This window comes from Pteropus medius, unplaced genomic scaffold (genome assembly GCF_902729225.1).
Source record: "Pteropus medius unplaced genomic scaffold, Ma_sr-lr_union100, whole genome shotgun sequence".
Taxonomy (NCBI): domain Eukaryota; kingdom Metazoa; phylum Chordata; class Mammalia; order Chiroptera; family Pteropodidae; genus Pteropus; species Pteropus medius.
Genome location: NW_024351543.1, coordinates 5,196,227 through 5,218,813, shown reverse-complemented (window position 1 = coordinate 5,218,813; position 22,587 = coordinate 5,196,227). Strand labels below are relative to the sequence as shown.

The 22,587-nt window shown below is 39.6% G+C and overlaps 1 protein-coding gene across 1 annotated transcript; it reads left to right on the top strand.

The window, feature by feature from the left end:
- Window positions 1–2,201: 2,201 nt before the first annotated feature.
- On the top strand, window positions 2,202–20,646 carry CD80 (CD80 molecule). The gene is made up of 6 exons (XM_039843088.1): window positions 2,202–3,170; window positions 7,436–7,747; window positions 11,562–11,879; window positions 15,073–15,354; window positions 19,035–19,127; window positions 19,932–20,646. Exons 2-6 carry the CDS (start codon window positions 7,642–7,644, stop codon window positions 20,024–20,026), a joined length of 894 nt encoding a protein of 297 aa, XP_039699022.1. The 5' UTR covers window positions 2,202–3,170; window positions 7,436–7,641; the 3' UTR covers window positions 20,027–20,646.
- Window positions 20,647–22,587: the final 1,941 nt, after the last annotated feature.

Here is a 22,587-nt window from a genome sequence, read left to right as displayed (position 1 = left end):
GACTCTCGAGTCTGTTCCACTGTTCCGTGTGTCTGTTTTGCTGCCAATACCATGCCACTTTGATTATTGTCGCTTTGAATTTAATTTGAAGTTGGGCAAAGTGATACCTGTAGCCTCGTTCTTTTTTTCAGGCTGGCTTTAGCAATTCGGGGTCTTTTGTGCTTCCATACAAATCTGATGATTTTTTGTTCGATTTTTTTTTTTTAAATGCCGATAGGACTGACAGTAAATAAAATCAAAGAAAAACTAAGTATTTTTGTCTGAATAAATTAATAGTCTTACTTTTAAAAAGAATTAAGATCAACATATATGTGTTAACCAAAGAAGAGGTTATAATAAAAAATAAAACAAAAAGCATTTATATCAGCAAAAGTAGATCTTTTAGTTACCTCCAATATCTGCCTATAACTCTCCAAACATTTTTTCAATATTTCTCCCATCCTTTGACTGGAAATCATTGAGAACTGAAACTGCCTTTTTTCCCCCAGCCATGCAAGCTAAAGATGGACAACTTGATACAAAATTCAGAAAATTGCCACGAAATCTCATGTTTAAACAATCTCAGTGACTGGTGCTGTGTAAGCCACGCAGAAAGTTTACTTAGCACCTAATGACATTATAAGGGACATTTCAAACTACAAAAGGTGCTTACACCCTTACTGACAGCCTTACAAACTCAGACCCGGTTTATAATTTGCTCTGATAATTAACCTTTGCTTTTCTTTTGTTTTCATAGACACATCTCTTATAAATACCTGATATTATGAAATTTAATCTATACAGTCAGCCCATTCTGCTCAAGCTGTAAAACTCCAAGAGACCGCCTTAAAGTCCTCCACATTCTGCTCAAGCTGTAAAACTCCAAGAGACCACCTTAAAATCCTCTACATGTTGTCCTAGACAATAGGATTCCTTTAAATTACTTTCTGGCAAAACAAGAAGTCTATTCAGTAGCTAATACAATATGCTACACCTATATTAATACCTCTGGGGAAATTGAGACTCAGAAATCAAATCATGCAGAAGGCTGCTTAGCTACAAGTTGTGAGAAAGATCCATTAGACAATCTTTTCCAGGAAATGTGAGGCATCTTTTGTGGGTTATTACAGGGATACAGTATATTGATAATCCTTGTCAAATTGTGTTATCTGTTGGAGGCTATATGTTTTTGACTAAATATCTCACCTTCAGAATTGAAGGCAGGGCTCCTAGAGAAAAAACAAACCTTATAGTAATACAGAGTATTCATCAGAAATCAGGAACTAAAGAATATTTTCAATTGAATGTAGGACAGTTTCATTCCTCTAACTCCCAAACTCCAACTCCTTTCATCAGGAAGCAGCCAGAGAAGTCATTGCCCCTGTTCCCTCAAGACTGAGGAGTGATCAGAAGGAAGGGAGGAATTGTAACTGCACCTGGATTTCACTTACAGCTTTTTCTTTGGCTCAACCTGGTTTTGGTTGTTTAGGCCCTTATCCTTCCACCTTTGTATGCCCACTCCCATTAAGCCTTAGGACGTAAGATTCTGGCCAGTGTCAAATCCTTTAAGATTGAAGCCTCAGGTCTATCAATCATGAGGACAATAAATTTCACTTAAACTAAGGATAACATCTTGGCTTTAGGTGAGTTTCAGCTCCAGACCCATCCAGGTGGAACAGCCTCACCAACCACAGGACCAGATGGGATGATGCCATGGCTGATTCCAGAACCAGAGGGACACGATGATCAATTACCTCCACCCTGTCCAATCAATAGCACCCATGACCCCAACTCCCTTAGTTTCCATGACTAAGGATTTTTCCACTAGATAATCTATTCCTTTGAGACACTCAGAGAGCCAGGCCTTTGAGTGATAGCTCACCTGTGTCTTCAGGATTTGCAACTCTCTAAAATAAATTCTTACTTTCTTTGCTACAAAACCTGTATGTATCTCATTGATTTAGATGCACGCAGGCAGATGGACCCCTTTGGTCTGGTAACAGGTTTAGCAACTTAACAGCAGCTCTGAGAACTGGGGCACAAGATGCTTATAGACCCCACTTCCTTAACAGCCTCTTGACTATTTTAAGTGACTCAGCAGTGTTTACTTCATTTTTTTTTCCCATTAACGTAAGTATTCTTTATACTTCAACATTTGAACGGCTATGCCTGTCTTTCTAGTTGTAACCCAGACTTTGCCTGAGGGCTTTTTTTTTTTTTTTAAGATACAATTTACATGCGATGAAATACACTCATTTGGTATTTTGTTCAGTGAGATCTGATAATGGTTCTTGAAACTCTCCACCTGAGCGACAAAAGGGGAAAGCAGTTATCCAATCAGCTTCCAGCTCCATATGGCCAAAAGTAGCCCCGGGGCCATTAACTCCCCCCATATTTCCAGACTGCACAGGCTTGAGTGAAAAACTTCCAAAGGTAGCCCAAGCCAAGGCAACAGTGAAGCCCCTGTGGCCAACAGCTGACTGAAATCTGCAAGCCTCAGCAAGGTGCTGTCAGGTTCTACCTGTGCAAAACAGGTCAGCTGGACCAGCATGGGTCAGCTGTTTACCCACCAAGTGCCCTCAGCCATGGTTATGGTGACTTGGATACAATGTCCAACATGGCTACCAGGAGCCCACTCTGTTAAGATGGTGGTTTGGAGGGGTGGGAGTGCAGTTAAGAGTGGCCTTGTGAGTAGAGCACTCTCTAAAAGGTTGTCCACTATATGAAGTGGGCAGCCCACTCTTGCAGTGGTGTAACTGTGATAAAGGAGGGAGAAATAACTGAGCGCTAAAACGAAACTTAAGACCAGCACAGCCTGCCCATAAAGCTCATAGTACAGTATCTACTGCCAAATAAAGTCAATGAAGCCCACCCCTCCCACTTCCGTCCATCTTCCCCAGGCTGCCTAGTGCTGTCTTCTCTCCCCTGTATAATGTTTGGTTTATGGTTTGCCCCAGCCACACCCTCTAAAGAGATAGCTTATGCTGAAGGAACTTCCTCAAATCATAGCACTCTACCCAACCGATCTATTCACTTAATTAGTCTGGGTTAAACACTGTCACTAAAAGTTAAGGGGAAGTTGAAGGGGAATGCCACCTCTTTGAGTTGGAAGAAGGCAGAAAAGAAGATATAAAAAGTGAAGTCTCATACTCGGATTTTTAACACAAAGGAAAGGAATTGTCCTTCAGCAGGTAAGTACACTTATTATTATCTTAATATGGGAAAGCTTGGTAGAACTAGTTTGGGACTCCTGTTGACTTGAGTGCTTTTATTTTATTTTATTTTATTTTTAAATTTAATAGGGTTTTAATAAGCAGCATATTTTTTACAAGTTCTATAGTTTCCAGTGACTATTTATTATTATTATTATTTTATTTTTCAAATACAATTGGCATATAATATTATATTAGTTTCGGGTGTACACCACAGTGATTAGACATTTATATATCTTATGAAGTGATCGCCCCAATAAATCTAGTACTCATCTGACACCATACATAGTTATGGTGTCATATATTCCTTATCATATATTCTACATCCCCATGACTATTTTATAACTACCAATTTGCACTTCTAAATCTCTTCCCCTTTTTCACCGCCCCCCAACCTACCTCCTATCTGGCAACCCTCAAAATGTTCTCTATGTCTATGAGTTTATTTTTGTTTTGTTTTGTTTTTTATTTTGTTCTTTAGATTCCACATATAAGTGAAATCATATGAAATTTGTCTTTCTCTATCTGACTTACTCCACTCAGCACAATACCCTGTAGGTCCATCTATGTTGTTTCAAATGGCAAGATTTCATTCTTTTTTCCTTTTTTTATGGCCGAGTAATATTCCATTCGACATAGGTACCACTTCCTCCTTATCCATTCATCTGTTGGTGGACACCCAGGTCATCTCCATATCTTGGCTATTGTAAATAATGCTGCAGTGAACAGACGGATGCAAAGGTCCCTTCAAAGTAGTATTTGGGGTTCTTTCAGAAAAATACCCAGAAGTGAGATTACTGGGTCCTTCTCTGTCTCTTATTATAGCCTTTGTTTTGAAGTTTATTTTGTCTAGTATTAGGATTGCTACCCCAGCTTTTTCTGTTTGTTTGTGTCCATTTTCATGAAATATCTTTTTCATCCCTTTACTTTTCAGTCTGTGTGTCTCTTTCAATCTGAAGTGAGTCTCTTGTAGGCAGCATATGTAAGGGTCTTGTTTACTTATCCATTCAGCCACTTTATCTTTTGATTGGAGCATTTAATCCTTTTTCATCTGAAGCAATTGTTGATAGATATGTAGTGTTGTAATTTTATTATTCATATTTTTAATATATCTTTTTTCTTCTTAAAGAAGCCACTCTAACATTTCTCGTAATACGGGTTTTGTGGAGAAGAACTCCTTTTGCTTTTTCTTGCCTGGGAAGTTCTTTATCTGTCTTTTGATTCTAAATGATAACTTTGCTGGGGAGCGTAATCTTGCTTATAGATCCTTGCTTTTCATCACTTTGAATATTTCATGCCAGTCCCTTCTGGCTTGTAAAGTTTCTGCAGAGAAATCAGCTAACAGATTCATAGGAGCTCCCTTGTAGGTAACTAATTGCTTTTCTCTTGCTGCTTTTAAAATTCCCTCTGTCTTTAACCTTTGGAATTTTAATTATGATATTTCTTGGTCTAGGCCTCTTTGGGTTCATTTTGTTTGGGACTCTCTTTGTTTGCTGGCATCGTATGACTAGTTCCTTGCTAAGTTAAGAAAGTTTTCAATCATTATTTCTTCAAATGGATTTTCAATTCTTTGTTCTCTCTCTTCTCCTTCTGGTATTTCTATGATGTGAATCTTGGTACACCTGATATTATCCCAGAAGCCCCTAAAATAATCCCCATTTTGGGGGATTCTTTGTTCTTGTTGTTCTGATTGGGTGTTTTCTGCTACCTTATCTTCTAAATCCCTTATTGGACCCTCTGCTTCATCTAATCTACTGTTGATTCCCACTAATGTATTCATTATTTCAGTTATTGTAGTCTTCATTTCTGACTGGTTCTTTTCAATGTTTTCTGTCTCCATTTTTATGTTTTCTGTCTCTTTATTAAAGTTATCACTGAGTTCATCTACTCTTCTTCTCAGTTCATTGTCTTCTGCTCTAACCTCGTGTGTGCTGGAAAGTACCCAGGTCTCACTTGGTGTGAATCTTCCATCATAAGCAGCATGAGCATCCTTATAATCAGTGGTTTGAACTCTGCATCTATTAGATTGCTTGTCTCCATTTTGTTAAGTTCTTTTTCTGCAGCTTTGTTCTGTTCTTTCATTTAGAACATGTTTCTTTGCCTCCCCATTTCGGCTGCCATCCTGTATTTTTTTCTATGTATTAGGTAGGGCTGCTATGTCTCCCAGTATAGTAGAGTGGCCTTATGTAGTAGGTGTGCTGTGGTACCCAGTCTCGCTGGTCACCTGAGCTGAGTGTTCCAGGTATGCCTGCTGTACGGGTTGTGTGTGTGTCCTCTCGTTGTAGTTAAGCCTTGGTTGCTGTTTGCACATCAATGGGAAGGATTGACCCATGGGTTGATTGGTTGTGAAGACTGGCCAGGGAGGGGCTGACTCTATGGAGCAGAATTCACTTTAGTGGGACTCTGGTGCTTTATGGTATGTTGTCATCAGATGGAGCCCCAGGTGGTGCTCCAGCTCCAGTTGATACCAGCCATTGGGCATGTGGGCCCCAGGGGGCCTCCTGGGAGGGCCCCTACTGCAGTCCAAGTTCAGCCACAGCCTGTGCCTTCCCAGGACCACCAAGCAATTTGCAGATGGCCGCCACCCGCACTGAACTTAAAGTTTCATAGAGAAGCCAAACCATGAACTGAGGCTGGCTGCCACTAGTGCTGGTCTTGGGGCTGCTCAGCAAGAGATAAAGAGCATGTTGAGGCCAGATGCTGCTTATTTGAGTTTCATGAACTTTTGAAAGATTTTAGGGAAATTCCATAGCATGAGCTAAAGACAGGTCGTTTGTATGGAAACCCCTCCGGAAGAGGCTTGGGTGAGACTGCAAATTGGGTGGGGTGGATCTCAGGGAATCACCGGCATGGAGAGATCTCTTGTTAGCCAGGTCGATGGAGACTCAGATACGGCACCCTCCTCACCACCACCCCCCCGCCACCCCACTCCCACCCCCCCTCCTCCGTGTCTGCGTGCCGGTGGGGTAGGGTGGGGTGGAGACTCAACAAAGGAACAATGCCCTCTGCCAGCACTTCTGTCTGGGAGAAAGCTGCCCCTTCAGCCCTCGCCTCGAAGACAGACAACGCAGTCCTCCCTGGTACCTTTTGAGCTGCTGTCCAAGTGCTGGAGCTCAGAGCAAGTAAATCCCTCAGCAAGTAAGTCGGTGTACAGGGCCTTTAAGAGGAATTCCAGCCACACTCCGTCTCGTCTCACTCGGCCACAATCTCTGCTGGTTTTCACAGCCAGAAGTTGTAGGAACTTCTCTTCCCAGCACTAGAACCCCTGGCTGGGGAGTCTGGTGTGGGGCTGGGACCCCTCACTCCTCAGTCAGGACCTCCATAGGTATCCCTCCTGATCTTTAACAGCCACACGCTGGTGTGGGATGAGCCGGTTCCATCTCCACCCCCCACCCCCCCCACCAGTCTAGAGGTGGCTTCTTCTGTATATCTTTAGTTGTAGGACTTATGTTCAGCTAGACTTCAGGTGATTCTCAATGATGATTGTTCTTTAGTTGTAATTCTGATGTGGTCATAAGAGGAGGCAAACACAGCATTTACCTACTATGCCATCTTGACCCATGACTTGACTGCTTTTTAAACAAACGTACCATCAGGCCTACCTCCAAGCCCTATACTTGCCCTCCAAGGAGACTTTTTAGGGCTCTTATTCCCACAGGAGACTGTGGCTGCTCAACACAATTGGAGAATCATCATCAGAATATGGTCTATTATTTTAAATTTCCTAGATGGTAGCAAATGTTAATTTACTAAGCTGAATTCGAGTTCTTCAAAACAGCAAAATTTGGATGAATAAGTGAATCCAAGCTAATCCTGGTATGATTGTAAAACTAGCTGTGAGGCAGTTCCCAAACAGGAGTCCCAAACGTATTCTGGATTGCATTGGGCCGTGGTAGCAACCTGAGAGGGTCACAATGGAGCATGGCATTCATTTTTGTTTCTAAATTTTGACATGTTTACTGAAAAAAAAAATCAGCTTCCTCACATTATAGTACATAATATAAATAATGCTTGCCATATATCTTTTCCCTTCTTTTACTGATAGACTTTTCCGTTGACCGAGCTGCTCTACTCTTTAAGATATATCCTTTGTGAAGAGGCATTTAAGAATTGAGACACTTGTTTTTCTTTGTTCATATGTTAAAAAATGAGTAACTGAAGTACTGCCTTGGACAAAATATGACTCATTTTAAGAAGTGGGCTGGCCTTCCTTCCTGGGTGACTGTTATGTTTTTCTTTTTCAGGTTGTGACAATAAATCCACAATCTTTTATAATCAGCAGTTTGGAGACCTAGGCACATCAGCAGCCTCTCCTCAGTGTGTTTTGCAAACATCACGGGAGAACCCTTTGTGTGGGGCAACTGAATTGTCTTCTGCTCTAATCTCGTGTGTGCTGGAAGGTACCCAGGTCTCACGTGGTGTGAATCTTCCATCATAAGCAGCAGGAGCCATGGATCATACAATAAAGTGGAGAACACCATCATCCAAATTCTCATACTTCAAGCTCTTTCAGCTATTGGTGCTGGCTGGTCTTTTTGACTTCTGTTTCTGTTCAGGTAAGCAAATTACAGAAACTTGACTGAATCCATCGTTTCAGGATTTAGAAAAAGGAGACGATGTTCTTGGTGTTGCCTTCCTCTGTCATCCTGCCAGCTGAAAGGGACCTTCAGAATATTTCCATCCATTTTAGGGCTGAGAAAGCAGGTCCAAGAGATTAAAGAACCTTCCTATGATTTACACAGCAAGTCAGCAGCCAAGTTAGCTCAAGAACCCAGTCCTTAAAGGGAGGGCTAGACAGTGTTACTTTAGCAAAATCATAAAGCTATTCAGAAGTACAGCTTGGAGTTTTGGTCTCTTCCATGAACACTAGATGCTCGTTTACATTTTGTGATATGCTAAGGGCATTGGCCTAGGTCTCTGATTCCCAAACCAGATTTCTATGAGACAACGCAGCTAAAGTACTCTGCTTCTAAAGTTGAGTATTGGTGATCTTTCCAATTAGAATGGTGAAAAGAAAGTAATTGAGGCAAATACTCTTCTAATGTTAAAGTTTTCTCTTAATATTTATCTTTATGCTTTAGATGCTGATACCCTTTGTCAATCCTGGCATCTGACATTAAGTGGTATCAGATTTAGCACAAAATTATATTCTTAGTTATTTTTAACTTACTATGTATGTATGTCATGTGTGATCTGCAAACAATATTTTAACTTCTGGAGGCTTTTGTTTCTGCTCAAGTGCTGGACTTCGGGGACTATTGAGAAGGGTGGGGCTCATCCTGCCAATAGGATGGTTCTGACTTTATTTTTAACATAAAAACAAAAGAATTGCTTTCTGCTGAGCAGTATAGTATCTGGTTTCCCCAAAATAAAGAGAACGCATTGGCTCCAGCACAGTTTGCCAGTCGACAAAGAGCTGAATATCAAAGCCCCTTGTCTTAACAGCTACTTAGTTAAAACATGTCTGCACTGCAGGCATTGCCCAGAATGTCTAAGATGTGAGGGAAGTAGGTAGAGGGAAGGGAAGAGAAGTTGGGGCACACAGATTATTTGACTGTTTTGTATATTTTTGACAGTTACATTACATTTTCAAAAGATACAATTTTCTTCTGGGAAGTTGGGGGAGGAATCCCAAACTTCTTCTAGAGTCTAAATGAGTTTTAAAATATTTAAAAGGAAATTATTGCAGGCTTTCTGAGAGAGTGAGCGAGAGTGAGTGAGAGTGAGTGAGAGAGAGATTCCTGCCCTCAAAGAGATTTGAGTGTATTAATTGGAGAAGGCAAAATTAACTTACAAGCGATTGAAGAGCAGTGAAGTACCTCGTTCTGACTGTAAGAGCCCAAGACCTGTGAATAGTGGACCAAGGTGGGCTGGAGCAGCTAGGCAGGCTTTATGGTGGTGGATGGGTGATAGCAAGAAAACTCTGGGTGGGGCAACAGTATGGACAAAGGCACAAAGGTAAGGATGAATCTGGCACACATGTTCATTCTTTCGTTTAATCATTTATTAATTCAACAAACATCGAGCATCTTTTACATACAAGACAATTTGCTTGGAGACAAGTCGTTAGCAAAATTGACATAGCTTTTGCTTTCATGGGATTTATGGTCATTAGGAAGAAGATGAAAATCAAGTAATCACTCAATTGAATGGATGACCAACAAACACTGTCGTTCCCTGCCAGAGGGGAGAGGGTGAGAGTGAACTGGGAGAAGGTGGAAGAAGCAGAATGTGAGAGAAACCAAGGAGCAAGGAACTGAAGAAGGGAGAAGAGGCAGGGACCACCACAGTCAGGAATCTGAATATTATTTGGAGGACACTGAGAAGCCATGGAAAGGTTTAAGCAGGGAAGTGACATGGTCTATACTGCTTACATTTTAATTTTACATACTAGGGCCTTGTTAAAATGCACTTTCTAGCACAGGGGCCTAAATATGGAAGCTGGTCCCAGCGGGAATTTCCAAATTACGCAGAAGATTTTTGATTCCTCTTTTCAGTCTGGTTCTTTCTCAACATGAGAGTCTTGCAAGGGGGCCTCACATAGTGTCAGTGACCTTTACACACACCTACACTTTTCCTCTGATGGCTGGATAAAAATTCCTTAAGAACCATCATTGAAATTAGCTCACTTTTGGTGACATCAGCATGATGGCGAAGTGAGAAGACTCCTTTGTTTCTCTTCTTATTGTTGTGAAACAGAACTCCAGAAAAAGAGACAAGTCAGACAACTATAATTCAACAAAGGATCCCCTGCTCAACACAAACCCACCAGAGAGATCCACACATTGGAATGAGTAGGAGAGGCCGGTTGGGGGAAGGACAGGGACAGTGGTGGAAGACACAGTTCAGCACACACCTGGGTTCAGCGAGCATGATAGTGGTGAAGTCAGGCTGCAGCCCTCACTCTACAGCCTGGAGCATAAGGTGGGCAGAGGCAGGTTCTTTTCTGAGACAACAGCTCCCTGTGCCCCCCTACCCCCCACCATCCCCATCGCAGCAGAGCCCAGTAGAGGTGGCTGGGGTGCTTAAACAGCACAGCGGTGCCAGCAGCCACTACTGACAAGAAGGCAGAGCTGCAATCCTGAAGTCGCCTTCCTTGCCCCACCCATCCCAGCAGAGCCTGGGAGAGGCAGTGGAGATGCCTCCATTAACACAGCAGGGCCAGCGGTTATTAGTAACCAGGAGGCAGTAACTGGGAGTTCGCAAAACTGGTTCTCAGCCACCAGCACATTCTCCCACCACGCCGAGGCGAGTCAGTCAAAGAGGGAAACACCCGTCACTCCAGTAGGTAAGAGGCATTTTCCTCAACCTAAGGGGTGTTGTGGGTAAGAGAAAACAAAACTTGTGTCATAGCACCATCTACTGGAAAACAAAAGAAAGTGCCCTATCTATCGACCTGCTGAATTGTTAGCAGCAGAACAGTACCTAAATAAGAGCATTCACATCCTCAAATGCACGGACAGAGAAATAATCCACAAGTACTATGAACAATCAAGGTAACATGGGAGCACAGAAAGAAAATGAAAAGCCTCCACGGAAAATGAAAAGAATCCAAACTCAAAGTCATGGAAGACTGTGATTTAAATGACAGAGAATTTAAGATCACAGTTATGAAGAAACTCAGCGAAATACGAGAAACTCAGAAAGGTGGTTCAGTGAGCTCAGGAATAAAATTAATGAACAAAGGGAGCACTTTACCAAAGTCTCCTAAAGTCCTTCTTTTTATGGACCGTCTCCTTCACTGTCTGTCGAGAGATGACTGGATAAAGTAAATACTGTACATACAATATATAACGTGTATAATATATAATGGAATATTATTCATTATCATTATTATCATGATCATTCCTTAAATAGAAAGAAAATCCTGACACATGCTAAAACATGAAGAAATTTAAGGATGTTAAACTGTGAAATAAACAAAAAGGCAAATACTGCATGATTCCACTTATATATAATATCTAAAGTAGTCGAGTTCATAGGAACAGAAAGTTGAGTGGTGGTTACCAGGGGCTAGGGGGAGGGAGGAAGGGTAGTTGTTTAATATGTACAGAGTTCCAAATGTGCAGAACTCTTTTTCTGGAGTTCTGTTTCACGACAATATGAATATACTTAACACTACTGAACTATACACTTAAAAATAGTTAACATGGTCAATTTTATGGGTTTTCTTTTTTAACCACATTTTAAAAATGAAGGGAAAAAATGCTCCGGGGACCAAAAAAAATCAAAATCAAACGGAATTCTCTGATTATGCTTAGTCACTAGATATAACACTCTGAGTTCTGTTACTGCCAACTCCGAATTCTTGCTTGTGCAGGAATCTATATTTAATAAATATAAAATGTTGTTCTATTTGCCTCTCCTTAGGCATCATCCAGGTGACCAAGACAGTGAAAGACGTAGCAGTACTATCCTGTGGTTACAACATTTCCACTGATGAACTGACAAGAGTTCGCATCTACTGGCAAAAATATCATAATATGGTGCTGGCTGTTATAAATGGAAAAGTGCAAGTGTGGCCCGAGTATGAGAACCGCACCTTCACCGACATCTCCAATAACCTCTCCATTGTGATCCTGGCTCTGCGCCTGTCAGACAGTGGCAAGTACACCTGTGTCATTCAGAAGACTGAAAAAGGGTCTTACAAACGGGAACACCTGATTTCGGTGATGTTATTTGTCAGAGGTCAGTGGAATGTTCTGACTTACTATAAGGCTGCAGACTCTTGAGGCCCTTAAAGATATACTCATGTTGATTTAGGTGGAAATTTTCCCAAAGAGTCATGGATCTCATTTTATTTATTAGGGTTAAGTGAATCTCTAGTTTTACAATTAACCCTATACTGATTTTTCATGACGTCATGGCAATATCTGTTAGTGTGCATGTTTTGCACTTGGACAATTCAAATTCATGACAATCATCCTGGGGCACTATAATGACCTGAAATGTCTTCTGATTCATTAGGGGACACCTCTGATTTGATGTAGCTGTACCAGCAACTGCCCTTGATCCAGTAATATATTCTTGTGGAAATATGTTGAAAGTATAAGAATAATGCAAGCATAAATATTTTTCAAATAGTATTTGAATATCAATTACTATGGCCATTGTACTATTATTATATTTATTATATATTCAAAGCTCTCATCTAACAGTCATTCCTGTAAAGTTAGGTGTTAGAGAACTGAATGCACAGTTTATGCCTACCACAAGAAAGAAAATTAATTCATGAATCAAAGCCCTATGTATACATCTACTGTGAAGGGCAAGCATTTCTTGGGCAGGAGGGAGCCTTGACTTACTCACAGGTGATAGTCCTAGAGGATACTGATGAGCCCTGTTGAGTAATTAGGGCCCTGGGCCATTCTCTCACACTTGAAATTCAAACACATTTTTCTCCCTGGGCACTTGAGCCTTTAATGGAAACCAAACTTCTTAATAAAAGATAATATTGTAATAACTGTGCATGGTACCAGAGGGATATTAGACTTATCAGGGGATCATGTCATACGGAGCAAGAAATTAAACAATCTCTCGGTTGGCTAGGGTGACCAACTGTCCGATTTTCTCCATGACTGATGGATTTCCTTAGACACAATGTTTCCAGTGCTAAAACCGGGACCATCTCAGGCTGCAGGGAGCTTGTTGGTTTCTCTACATTTGCCTGAGGTGGCATAAGGATATAATATCAGCATAGCAGTATATGAAAGCCTCCATTAACCAGTACATTTGAGGAACTAGTTATCCTAGTTAACAGATTAACTAGGATAACAGATTTTTTCCTTTTTAAAACATGTGCACCTCTTCCTTTCCTAATATTTTCCCCCATCCACTAAGAGTGGTGAAATCTTGGGTTAATTGGTTAAAATGAGATACAAAGGAGTAATTTTTTGATGGTTCACAATCTTGCAAGGCCTTAGGAGCTGTTACTCTAAAAAGATCACCTTATAGAAAGGATAGGAGACAGAGCAGAGGCTGTTCTAAACCAAGCCAGACCTTGAAAAGATGGTTTTTAATGCAATCCCTGGTATTAGTAACGTTCTTGTGGTTTACCTAGTTCTCAGAAAAGCAGAATACGGAAATAGACAAGAATTATAATTTAGGATATGAGGTCCTTGGATTTGTTATTCCAGGTTATAACACATGACATACTGATATTATAAGAAACAAAGGGAATATTCTTGATGTCAGCTACCAGTGTAATGATTTGATCTTATAGGATAAATTACAGGAGTAGGAAATAACGTCAACTAAAAATGGCTCAGGAAAATGTCAGACTTAATTTAGGAGCAGGGTTAATTCCAAAAAGAGAGATGACTTCATCTCCAACCAAATCCAAGTTTTTCCTTTTCTTGATAATTATAATTACTTGTCATAACTTCCCCCTTTTTCCTATTATTCACAGTGCTACCAGGCAGTCCTGGAACTTTCACCTGGCAATGTGATTTAAATAAGGGAACTCATCTTAGGGCAAATTTAAGACCCATATAAATCAGTCTATTATCTAACTTCCTTTGTGTCAGGCTCTGTGCTAAGTGATTTATATTAATGATGTCGTTTAATTCTTACAATCCTGGAGGTAGGTATTATTATCCTCATCTTACATTTGAGCCAACTAAGACTGAAAGTGGTTAAGTAAATGGCCTGGGGTTAAAAAGCAAAACTGGTTTTAAAATGTGCTCTTGATGACCACTTTGCTATGCTAAATCTCTCTTCGGGACTCAGAATTTCGAAAAGAAAACTAACTATATGGAATGTAGTATGAGGGGATTGACTCCCACATTCATCCTGAGAAGTATAAATTCTTTAAGTCAAGATTAAGTGAGGAGGAGAAGAGGGGAGCTTTCTCCTGTGTTCTGTGCAGTCATTTCACTATGTTTTGCTTTGCATATACTTCAGTATCTTATTGGGGCTCAAATATACAAATGAAAGAGTGCCTGAAGTATCTTGGAGGAATGCTAGGAGGAACGCTCTGTCCTGTTAAGGCATGTCAGAACAGCGAGGAGATAAGTAAAGGATAGTGATCGAGGTTACAGGCTCAAAATTGCACAATTTGGACAGAGGTTTACCTAATTCGAAGACAACTTTTGAAAAAGCAAAAAAATGCTATGCAAAATTTGGGGTAGTGGTTACCTTAGGTGTGGGAAGTAGGAGATAAGATAGTTGAGACCACACAAGTAGATTTACATAAGTTACTGTCAAAGTTCTGGTTCTCAGGTTGGATGGTGAGTTCACAGGTGTCTATTGTAATATTAATGAATAAGTAGATAAGTAAGAGAAAGCCACTTTGTGTACCTTAAATATCAGGAAGGATGGAAAGAAAGCAAAGTAAAAGGAAGGAAGGCAAGTAAGGGAAGATTCTGGTATCTGAAAAACTTGAATTCAAATCCCAATGCTGCCACTTATTGCTTATGATCAGATCCTAACTCAATTATTTATAAAATGGAAATTGCATTAGATTAAGTCATATAAAATTACTGTTTGATCAATTTTGATATACCACCTACCTCCTAAGGTTGTTTTAAAGACAAAAGGAGGCAATGTACAGACTTAACATTAACAGCTCAATAAACGTTTATTATTTTCCTCTTTACTTCTTTCAAATGCAAGTACTATTGTCAATATTTATTCACATGAACCTACTTCTTTTCTTTAATAACTGCCCTCCTACCTCTATCAAAGGTGATGAAGAATTGTTATAACCAATTCAAACTGAAGTTAGTCTTTGGATATACATAGCTACTCACGACTTATGGGAAGTTGCAAAGTAGATCTCATTTTTGTATTCTTATTAAAGCTAGATACTTTATTAAAAATATGACCCCTTCCACACACACATATATAATGATATGTACTTATATTCTTGTTCTTTCTTCAGCTGACTTCCCTGTCCCTAATATAACTGACCTTGGAAATCCATTTACTAACATCAAAAGGATAATTTGCTCAACCTCCGGAGGTTTTCCAAAGCCTCAGCTCTCCTGGTTGGAAAATGGAAGAGAGTTAGATGCCATCAACACAACAGTTTCCCAAGATCCTGAGACTGAGCTCTATACTATTAGCAGTAAACTGGATTTCAATGTGACAAACAACCACAGCTTCATATGTCTTGTCAAGTATGGAAACTTAACAGTGTCTCAGACCTTCAACTGGCAAAAAAGTAAGTGATGTTATCCTGCAGAGTTTCTACTGTGGAGAATCTAAAAAGAAAATAACTCAGCCAGGTACATTTTAGAATTGTGCGTGTAGACTATGACTGTATTTTTTGCAGTATTTTTAGACATACAAATAAAATGATAAAATGTTATTGTGACTTAAGATCCCTGTATGAGGTATGACTGTAATGTTACTAGACTAATTTTATTTTCATTAATAAACATTCTAAAATTTAGAGTCCATATAAGTGCTATCCATCGAATAGTCATCTTAGAAAGTTATTATAACAATATTATTGTTATTTAAAAGACTAATATTTGTCCTTCTTTGAAATTGCCTTAAGGGCTTTGGCAGTGTCTTTTGGGCATTCCTTTCCATGGTCCCATGGCATCAAATCATTGTCTTCTGTGGATGACAGTGCCTTTAAAGAACTACTGGTTCATTCAAAACCAAGTCTGGTGGAGAAGGTGAATCACAAGCTATTTATGGACAATTCCTGAAAAAAAGAGGTCATTTTTGAGCAAAGACCATGAACAGATACTTTACCCTACAGGCAGTAAACTTATAGAATTATCTGTTGGCCAGGAAGTGAAGTCATCTTGAAATATAAAATGGAAAATGTTGGGTTTTTATAAATTTATGCGTGTCAAACCCATAATGGGTTGTTACAGGAGTACTCAGATACTTGAAATACGTGCCTAACTTGTATGGCTGATTATATGGAGAACCACCAGGCCTCTTCCCACCCCCAAGCCCAACTCTTAACAATACGTTTTGTGATTACATAGTAAGCAACAATACACAAGTTTAACATACAGTGGTACATAAGTGTAGAGTATAATGTATAGTATGTCTTATGTCTTCTTCTTGTCTTTACTTGTAGTAGAAGAGATATTTTAGATAGTCCAGTCATTCATCCTAGTGAATGAATTTACTCTAGATCTTTCTGTCTTAAGGTGGATTCTTTCATTGTTTTCCTCAATAGGCAATGAGATAAAATTTCCTGGGAAAATTAGTTCAAATACAAACCAAGTTTCGATGATTTTATTGATAGTCCAACAGTCCAAACTCCTCTCTCTCTCTATTATCTTTATGTATTCTCAAAAATTTATAAAAATGAGTGTTGAATCATATAGTAAAAATAGTTTATTAATTCAACATTATTTTTCATTTAATTACTTCATTATTTAATCAGTTTTAGATTATCATGACTAAGGTAGGGAGTAGTATACAGATCAGTAATACCAACTTTAATCATATTTTATTTTGGACATTATTTATATTCGGGATATGGGTATATATGATGTTCTAGGACAGAAGTTGGCAAAAGTTTTCAGAAAAGGACCAGATAGTAAATATTTTAGTGTTGTAGACCATACAGTCTCTTGCAACAACTCAATTCTGCTGTTATAACATGAAAGCAACATAGACAAGACATAAATGAAAGACATGGATGTGTTCCAACAAAATTGTATTTAAAAAAAAAAATAGGTACTGGGCCAGATTTGGTCTGTGCACTATAGTTTCCTAACTTTTAGAAAATAGAATGTAGTCCTTCAAATAAAAAGATAGAGCTATTATTTAAAGAAGATATTATGAGACTGCTCAGCTTTTAACATCTTTTCCCTGATATGCCTTCTCTCAATTCTTCCTTCATGCTAAGGATGAGTGGAATCTCCTTTCAATCTAAATCAAAATACTAGCTCTTAGACCTATTTAATCTACATTCACAGTGAAGAGATGATCGAGTGTGTGTGTTTATCATTCCTTCGTTTCATCTGTAAGTAGTTATCGCATAGCAAGCATCTTGGTAGGTGCTAGTGTTGTATCTATGGTTGGAGAGCTTTAGTGTATAAATCGACTCTCACTAATTGGACTGAAGGCATCATTTAGAGTCAAAGCAAATGATGCATTTGTGGGTGGTCAAGGGCTGATTGCTTAAGCAAACATAAATTAGGTGCATAGTTCATAAAAATGTTACAAGTCCATGTGAGTAAAGCTTTACTATATAAATACCCACTCTAAAAATACCCTCTCAACTTTATTAATTAAATAGATTTGTCTATGATTCTTAGTCTGGGCCCACTAAATCTGTTAACCCTTGATGTACGGGAAGGCATATGTATGTGTGGAAGGCTATAAATCAGGAAGTCCCACTCACGGTATCTAATGAACTATAAGTGCAGATGCCTTTGCCTAACTATGCCAATGGATTCTGGATCTGCCCTGCAGTGCATTCCCAGGTTCCTAATAGGCATTATAACAGAGCCAGTTTGCTGTTATTGGTTCTTTCTTTCCATTAAACACACATCCTCTCTCTAGTGAGGCTTGAGGATGGATGGGAGTGGCCTTGCAGAGGAAGCCAGGAGTGAGTCAGAACCTGTGAAACTTCTAGACTCCCAGAAAAACAGCAAGAGCTTCTTCGTTATTTGGGGGATCATTCTGGTCTGTAGAGGCCAACACTGGTAATTACATGGCATCTCCATGTGATCTGGTGTTTTAGAGAAAAAAAAAAAACCCTCCCTAGTCTCTAAGTGGGAGGTGTGCTGTGATCAAATGTACATTTTAGAATGGATACTGTAACAAAATGTGTAGGAATTATTAGAGCCTAGGAAACCAATATGAAAGCTACTGGGTGGGAGATGAGAAAAATCTGAACTAAGACAGTTGCTGCAAGAGATTTGGGGAAAAGGAATCAATTGCAGTAATGTTCTCAATATAGAATAGAAAGTCCATGGGAGCCTACTGGGCGTGAACACAAGCCTTCACTCTTATTTGGATAACTAAGGGTATTATTCAGAAATGTGAGAATATAAGTGGTAGATATGCTTTGGAAAGAATATAGTAAGTTCAATTACAATCAAGCGGAGATGCTGGAATCCAACCTCTAGTTGGTAGCTGAAAATACAAATCTGGAGCTCAGAAATGAGATCAGAAATATTATATACAGATTTAGAAAACAGATGATGTTTCAAACCTTGGGTGTGGATAAGATCACTTAGGAGGATGGGGCTAGTGAGAAAGGAATGGGACCACAAATGGAACCATGAGGAACAACAGTATTTAAAGGACACGATGTGGAAGAATAGCCTACAGGGAAAACCGAGTCACGACAAACAGAAACAGAAAAATGTGGTGTCATAGAAGTCCAAGGTAGAGAAGGTTTCAACTTGCAAGTTATCCACAAAGTTTGGTAATCAGAAAAATGAGAAACAATGAGTTAGTAAATGTCCAGTATTTATGGTCAGCTATTCCAGAGAAATCAGAAGAAGATGAGCTACTAATATTCCTTTTAATTTGTGTTCCTGCCCTTTCTCCAGATGTTATTTCTAACCATTCTGCAAAGGAGTATGGCTGCTGCTCTTGAGCAGGAAACACTAAGAGCAGTACCACACATACCTTTCTGCTTCTCACCTACAATCTTCCCCATGTCCCCGTGTTCTCTCTGTTCCCTGTGTTTTATAGCTGAGAGCCAGTTTGCAGAGCTTTCCTTCAGGATGATCCCATCGAACACCAAGCCATATCCACTCTCAGTTCTTTGCTGGGCAAAGAAGTGGAAAATACTCTTTGCTGGGCAAAGAAGTGGAAAATACTCTTTACAGTTCTGTCAATATAAGAGGCATACAATGGGTATCAGGCAGTTGGAAACACATTAGAGCTGACACTATTTTTTTCCCTCCACAGCTGAGCCACCCTCTCCATCTTTTAATTTAAATTGGCTATTTCTCATTATACCATTATGTGCAATCATCATCAGAGTGGCATGGCAACTCAAAAGTAAGTGTTCTCGTACTATCATCCTGGAAGCCCAAACTCTATTAGTATGGTTTAGTATCTCTCTGAGATTTTAGGCTATTCTCATTTTTGGAAGTTTATGGAAACTTTAGTGTCTCCTTTACTTGGCTCAGCAAGTTCTGTTCATTCACTGGACAGACATTTCTTGGACATATATTATGTGCAAGCATTCTAGTAGGCACTTGAGTTACAAAAATAAGAAATCATTACCCTCCAGACATGAAGGGGTACCAATCTTTCCTGGAGTAGAAATCATGTGCACTGAGCAAAAAAAAAAAAAAAAATTGGAAAACCAACATCTGCTGATTTCCCCAACCTTCAGCACAAAAATGTCAAGGCTCATGGAAGTCACTAGAGACTCTTTGCTATGAACAACTCACCCCAAGAGTAGGATAAAAAGGTCTGGTGGGCTCAGAGATGTTTGTGATACAGACTGCCCAGCCTTATCCCTCCTGTTCAGCTTTCTCATCCTTAGTACTATGAATATTTGGGGCTGAATATCAGTGTATTTTAGGATGATATTCTGGTCATCACAGGATGTTTAGCAGCATCCCTAGCTCTAATCACTTTATGGCAATAGCACCTGTTGCCCCAGTAGTGACAACCAAAAATGTCTCCAGACATTGCAAATGTCCCCTATTGGGAAGGGGGTGGGGCTGGAAATCACTCCCAGTTTAAGAACTGCTGCTCTCATTCTATGCCAGTCTGAAGGCTTGCTGAAATATATGGACACGACTTAAGGGAAACTCACCTACCTACATTTTTATTGTTTGTGTTTGTCTTCAGGGATGTTTTGCAAGACGGAAGGACAGAATGAGAATGGGGAGAGCATGAAAATGGAAATGATCTCCCCCATCAACACAGGACATGCAAAAGCATAAGGCTGCACACAACATCTGGGGGTAGACTCCCTTACCTCTTCTCTTCCAATGTGGATGGACATAGGATATCATGTGGATCAGAAGGCACAGGGTTTCCTTCAGTCTAAACATCCTTAGTTCTTTCAGTTGCTCTTCAAATGGCAGTTTACAGAAGCTTTAGATGAAAACACTAGATGTCAGTCAGCAAATGAAGTCCAAGACTTGAGACTTGGTCTGACTTATTCTACATCATATACTAGGATAATCACTATCTGGGATCTGGAATGTTTTTCTGTTAAGGCAGCCTAACATAGGGCCATGTTAACTGTTAACATCAATTTTGTGTTATCCTAATATGCCCAGATATATTTATATAGGAAAAACATTGACACATTGGAATTCAAGAGACAGATATCAGGTCCAGAGTGGTTTATAGCCTCCATAAACGATTTGATTTTGACTTGCAAAGGCTAGTATTAGTTCACATACTATTGGTTCATATTGGACTGATAATCTCTTTAAATAGCTTTATGCTAGTTTAACTTCCTTTATAAAATATTTGTGAGAAAATTCTCATTTAAAATGTTTTTTATTGTATATACAAGCATACCTCATTTTATTGTACTTTGCTTTATCGTGTTTCACAGATGTAATTTAAATTTTTTTATTTTTCAATTAAATATTTTAAAAAATAATATTGATATTCAATATTATTTTATATTAGTTTCAAGTATACAGCATAGTGGTTAGACATTTATATAATTTAGGAAGTGATCCTTCCGATTAGTCTAGTACCCACCTGGCACTATATGTAGTTATTATAATATTATTGGCTATATTCTCTATGCTGTATTTCTCACCTCTGTGACTATTTTATAACTACAAATCTGTATTTCTTAATCCCCTCACCTTTTCACTTAGCTTGCCAACCCCGCCCATCTGTTGATCACATTCGTTCTCTGTATCTATGAGTCTGTTTTGTTTGTTCATTTATTTTGTTCTTTAGATTCCACATATATGTGAGATCTTATGGTATTAATCTTTAACTGTCTGACTTATTTCATTTAGCATAATACCCTCTAGGTCCATCCATATGGTTGCAATGGTAAGATTTTAATTTTTATGGCTAATACTGCATTCGTTGTATACATGTACCACTTCTTCTTTATCCAATCATCTATTGATGGGCACTTAGGTTGCTTCCATCTTTGCTATTGTAAATAGCACTTCAGTGAACATTGAGGTGCATGTATCTTTTCAAAATAGTATTTTGAATTTCTCTGGATAAATACCCAGATGTGGTATTGCTGGGTAACAATGTAGTTCTATTTTTAATTTTTTGAGGAACCTCCAAACTGTTTTCCATAGCAGCCGCACCAATTTGCAATCCCATCAACAGTATGAATATTCCGTTATCTCTACATCCTTGCCAACACTTACTTTTTGATTTAGTGATGATAGCCACTCTGACAGGAGGTGATATATCATTGTGGTTTTAATATGCATATGTTGTGAATGTTGTTACATTTGATTTTGCTCCAAGACCCCTTAAACGATGCTCATATTTTTGGATTCTTCTATTTGCTGTTCCAATTGGGTGTTTTCTGCTACATTGTCTTCCAAGTCACTGATTTGATCCTCCGCTCGAAACCATTGATTCCTCCTAACGTTTTTAGTTATTGTATTCTTCAATTTTTATGGTTTTTCTCATGGTTTCTATATCTTTTTTTATGCTTACAATCTCCTTGTTGAAGTTCTCACTGAGATCATCTGTTGTAAGCTCATTGAGCATTTTTATACCAGTGTTTTGAACTTTGCATCTGGTAGATTGCTTGCCTCTATTTCATTTAGTTCCATTTCTGAAGTTTTCTCCAGTTCTTTCATTTGAGACGTTACTTTATTTCCTTATTTTGGCTGCTTCTCTTTGTTTGTTTCTATGTATTAGGTAGATTTGCTATGTCTCCCCGTCTTGGCCAGGTGGCCTTATGTAGTAGGTGCCCTGTGTGGCCCAATGGCAGTCTCTTTGATTGCCTGGGCTGGGTAATACAGGAGTGTCCTTGTGTGGGTTGTTTGTGCTCTCCTGTTATAGTTGAGCCTTGATTGCTGTTGGCACATCAGTGGGTTGGATTGTCTCAGGCTGACTGGCTGTGAGGATTAGTCAAACCCACAGCCTATGAGCTGTGGGGACTCACCCCAGAGCAGGATTCACTCCCACGTGCTCACGTGCCTGTTGAGATCACGCTTTGGGTGTGCAGCTTGTGGGGTAATCAAGTAGTGCTCTGTTGTGGTCCAAAGCTGGCTTCTGGGTGTGTTGGTTCTGGGGCCCGTTGAGAGGAGCTCCTATGCCAGCCAAGGTCAGCCACTACATGTGACCAGCCTGAGTCTACTTGGTAGGACCTATAAAGCTATCCATGGTTGGTCACTGCCTGAAGGCACATGGGAGAGGCCATGCTATGAACTGAAGCTGGCTGCCACCAGTTCTAGTTCTGGAGCAGCTCAGCAAAGGACACCCCAAGGCCTAAGGCTGCCTGCCTGCTGCCCATAAGTTCAGCCACTGAAAGAGCCTTGGGCAGTACGTGAGT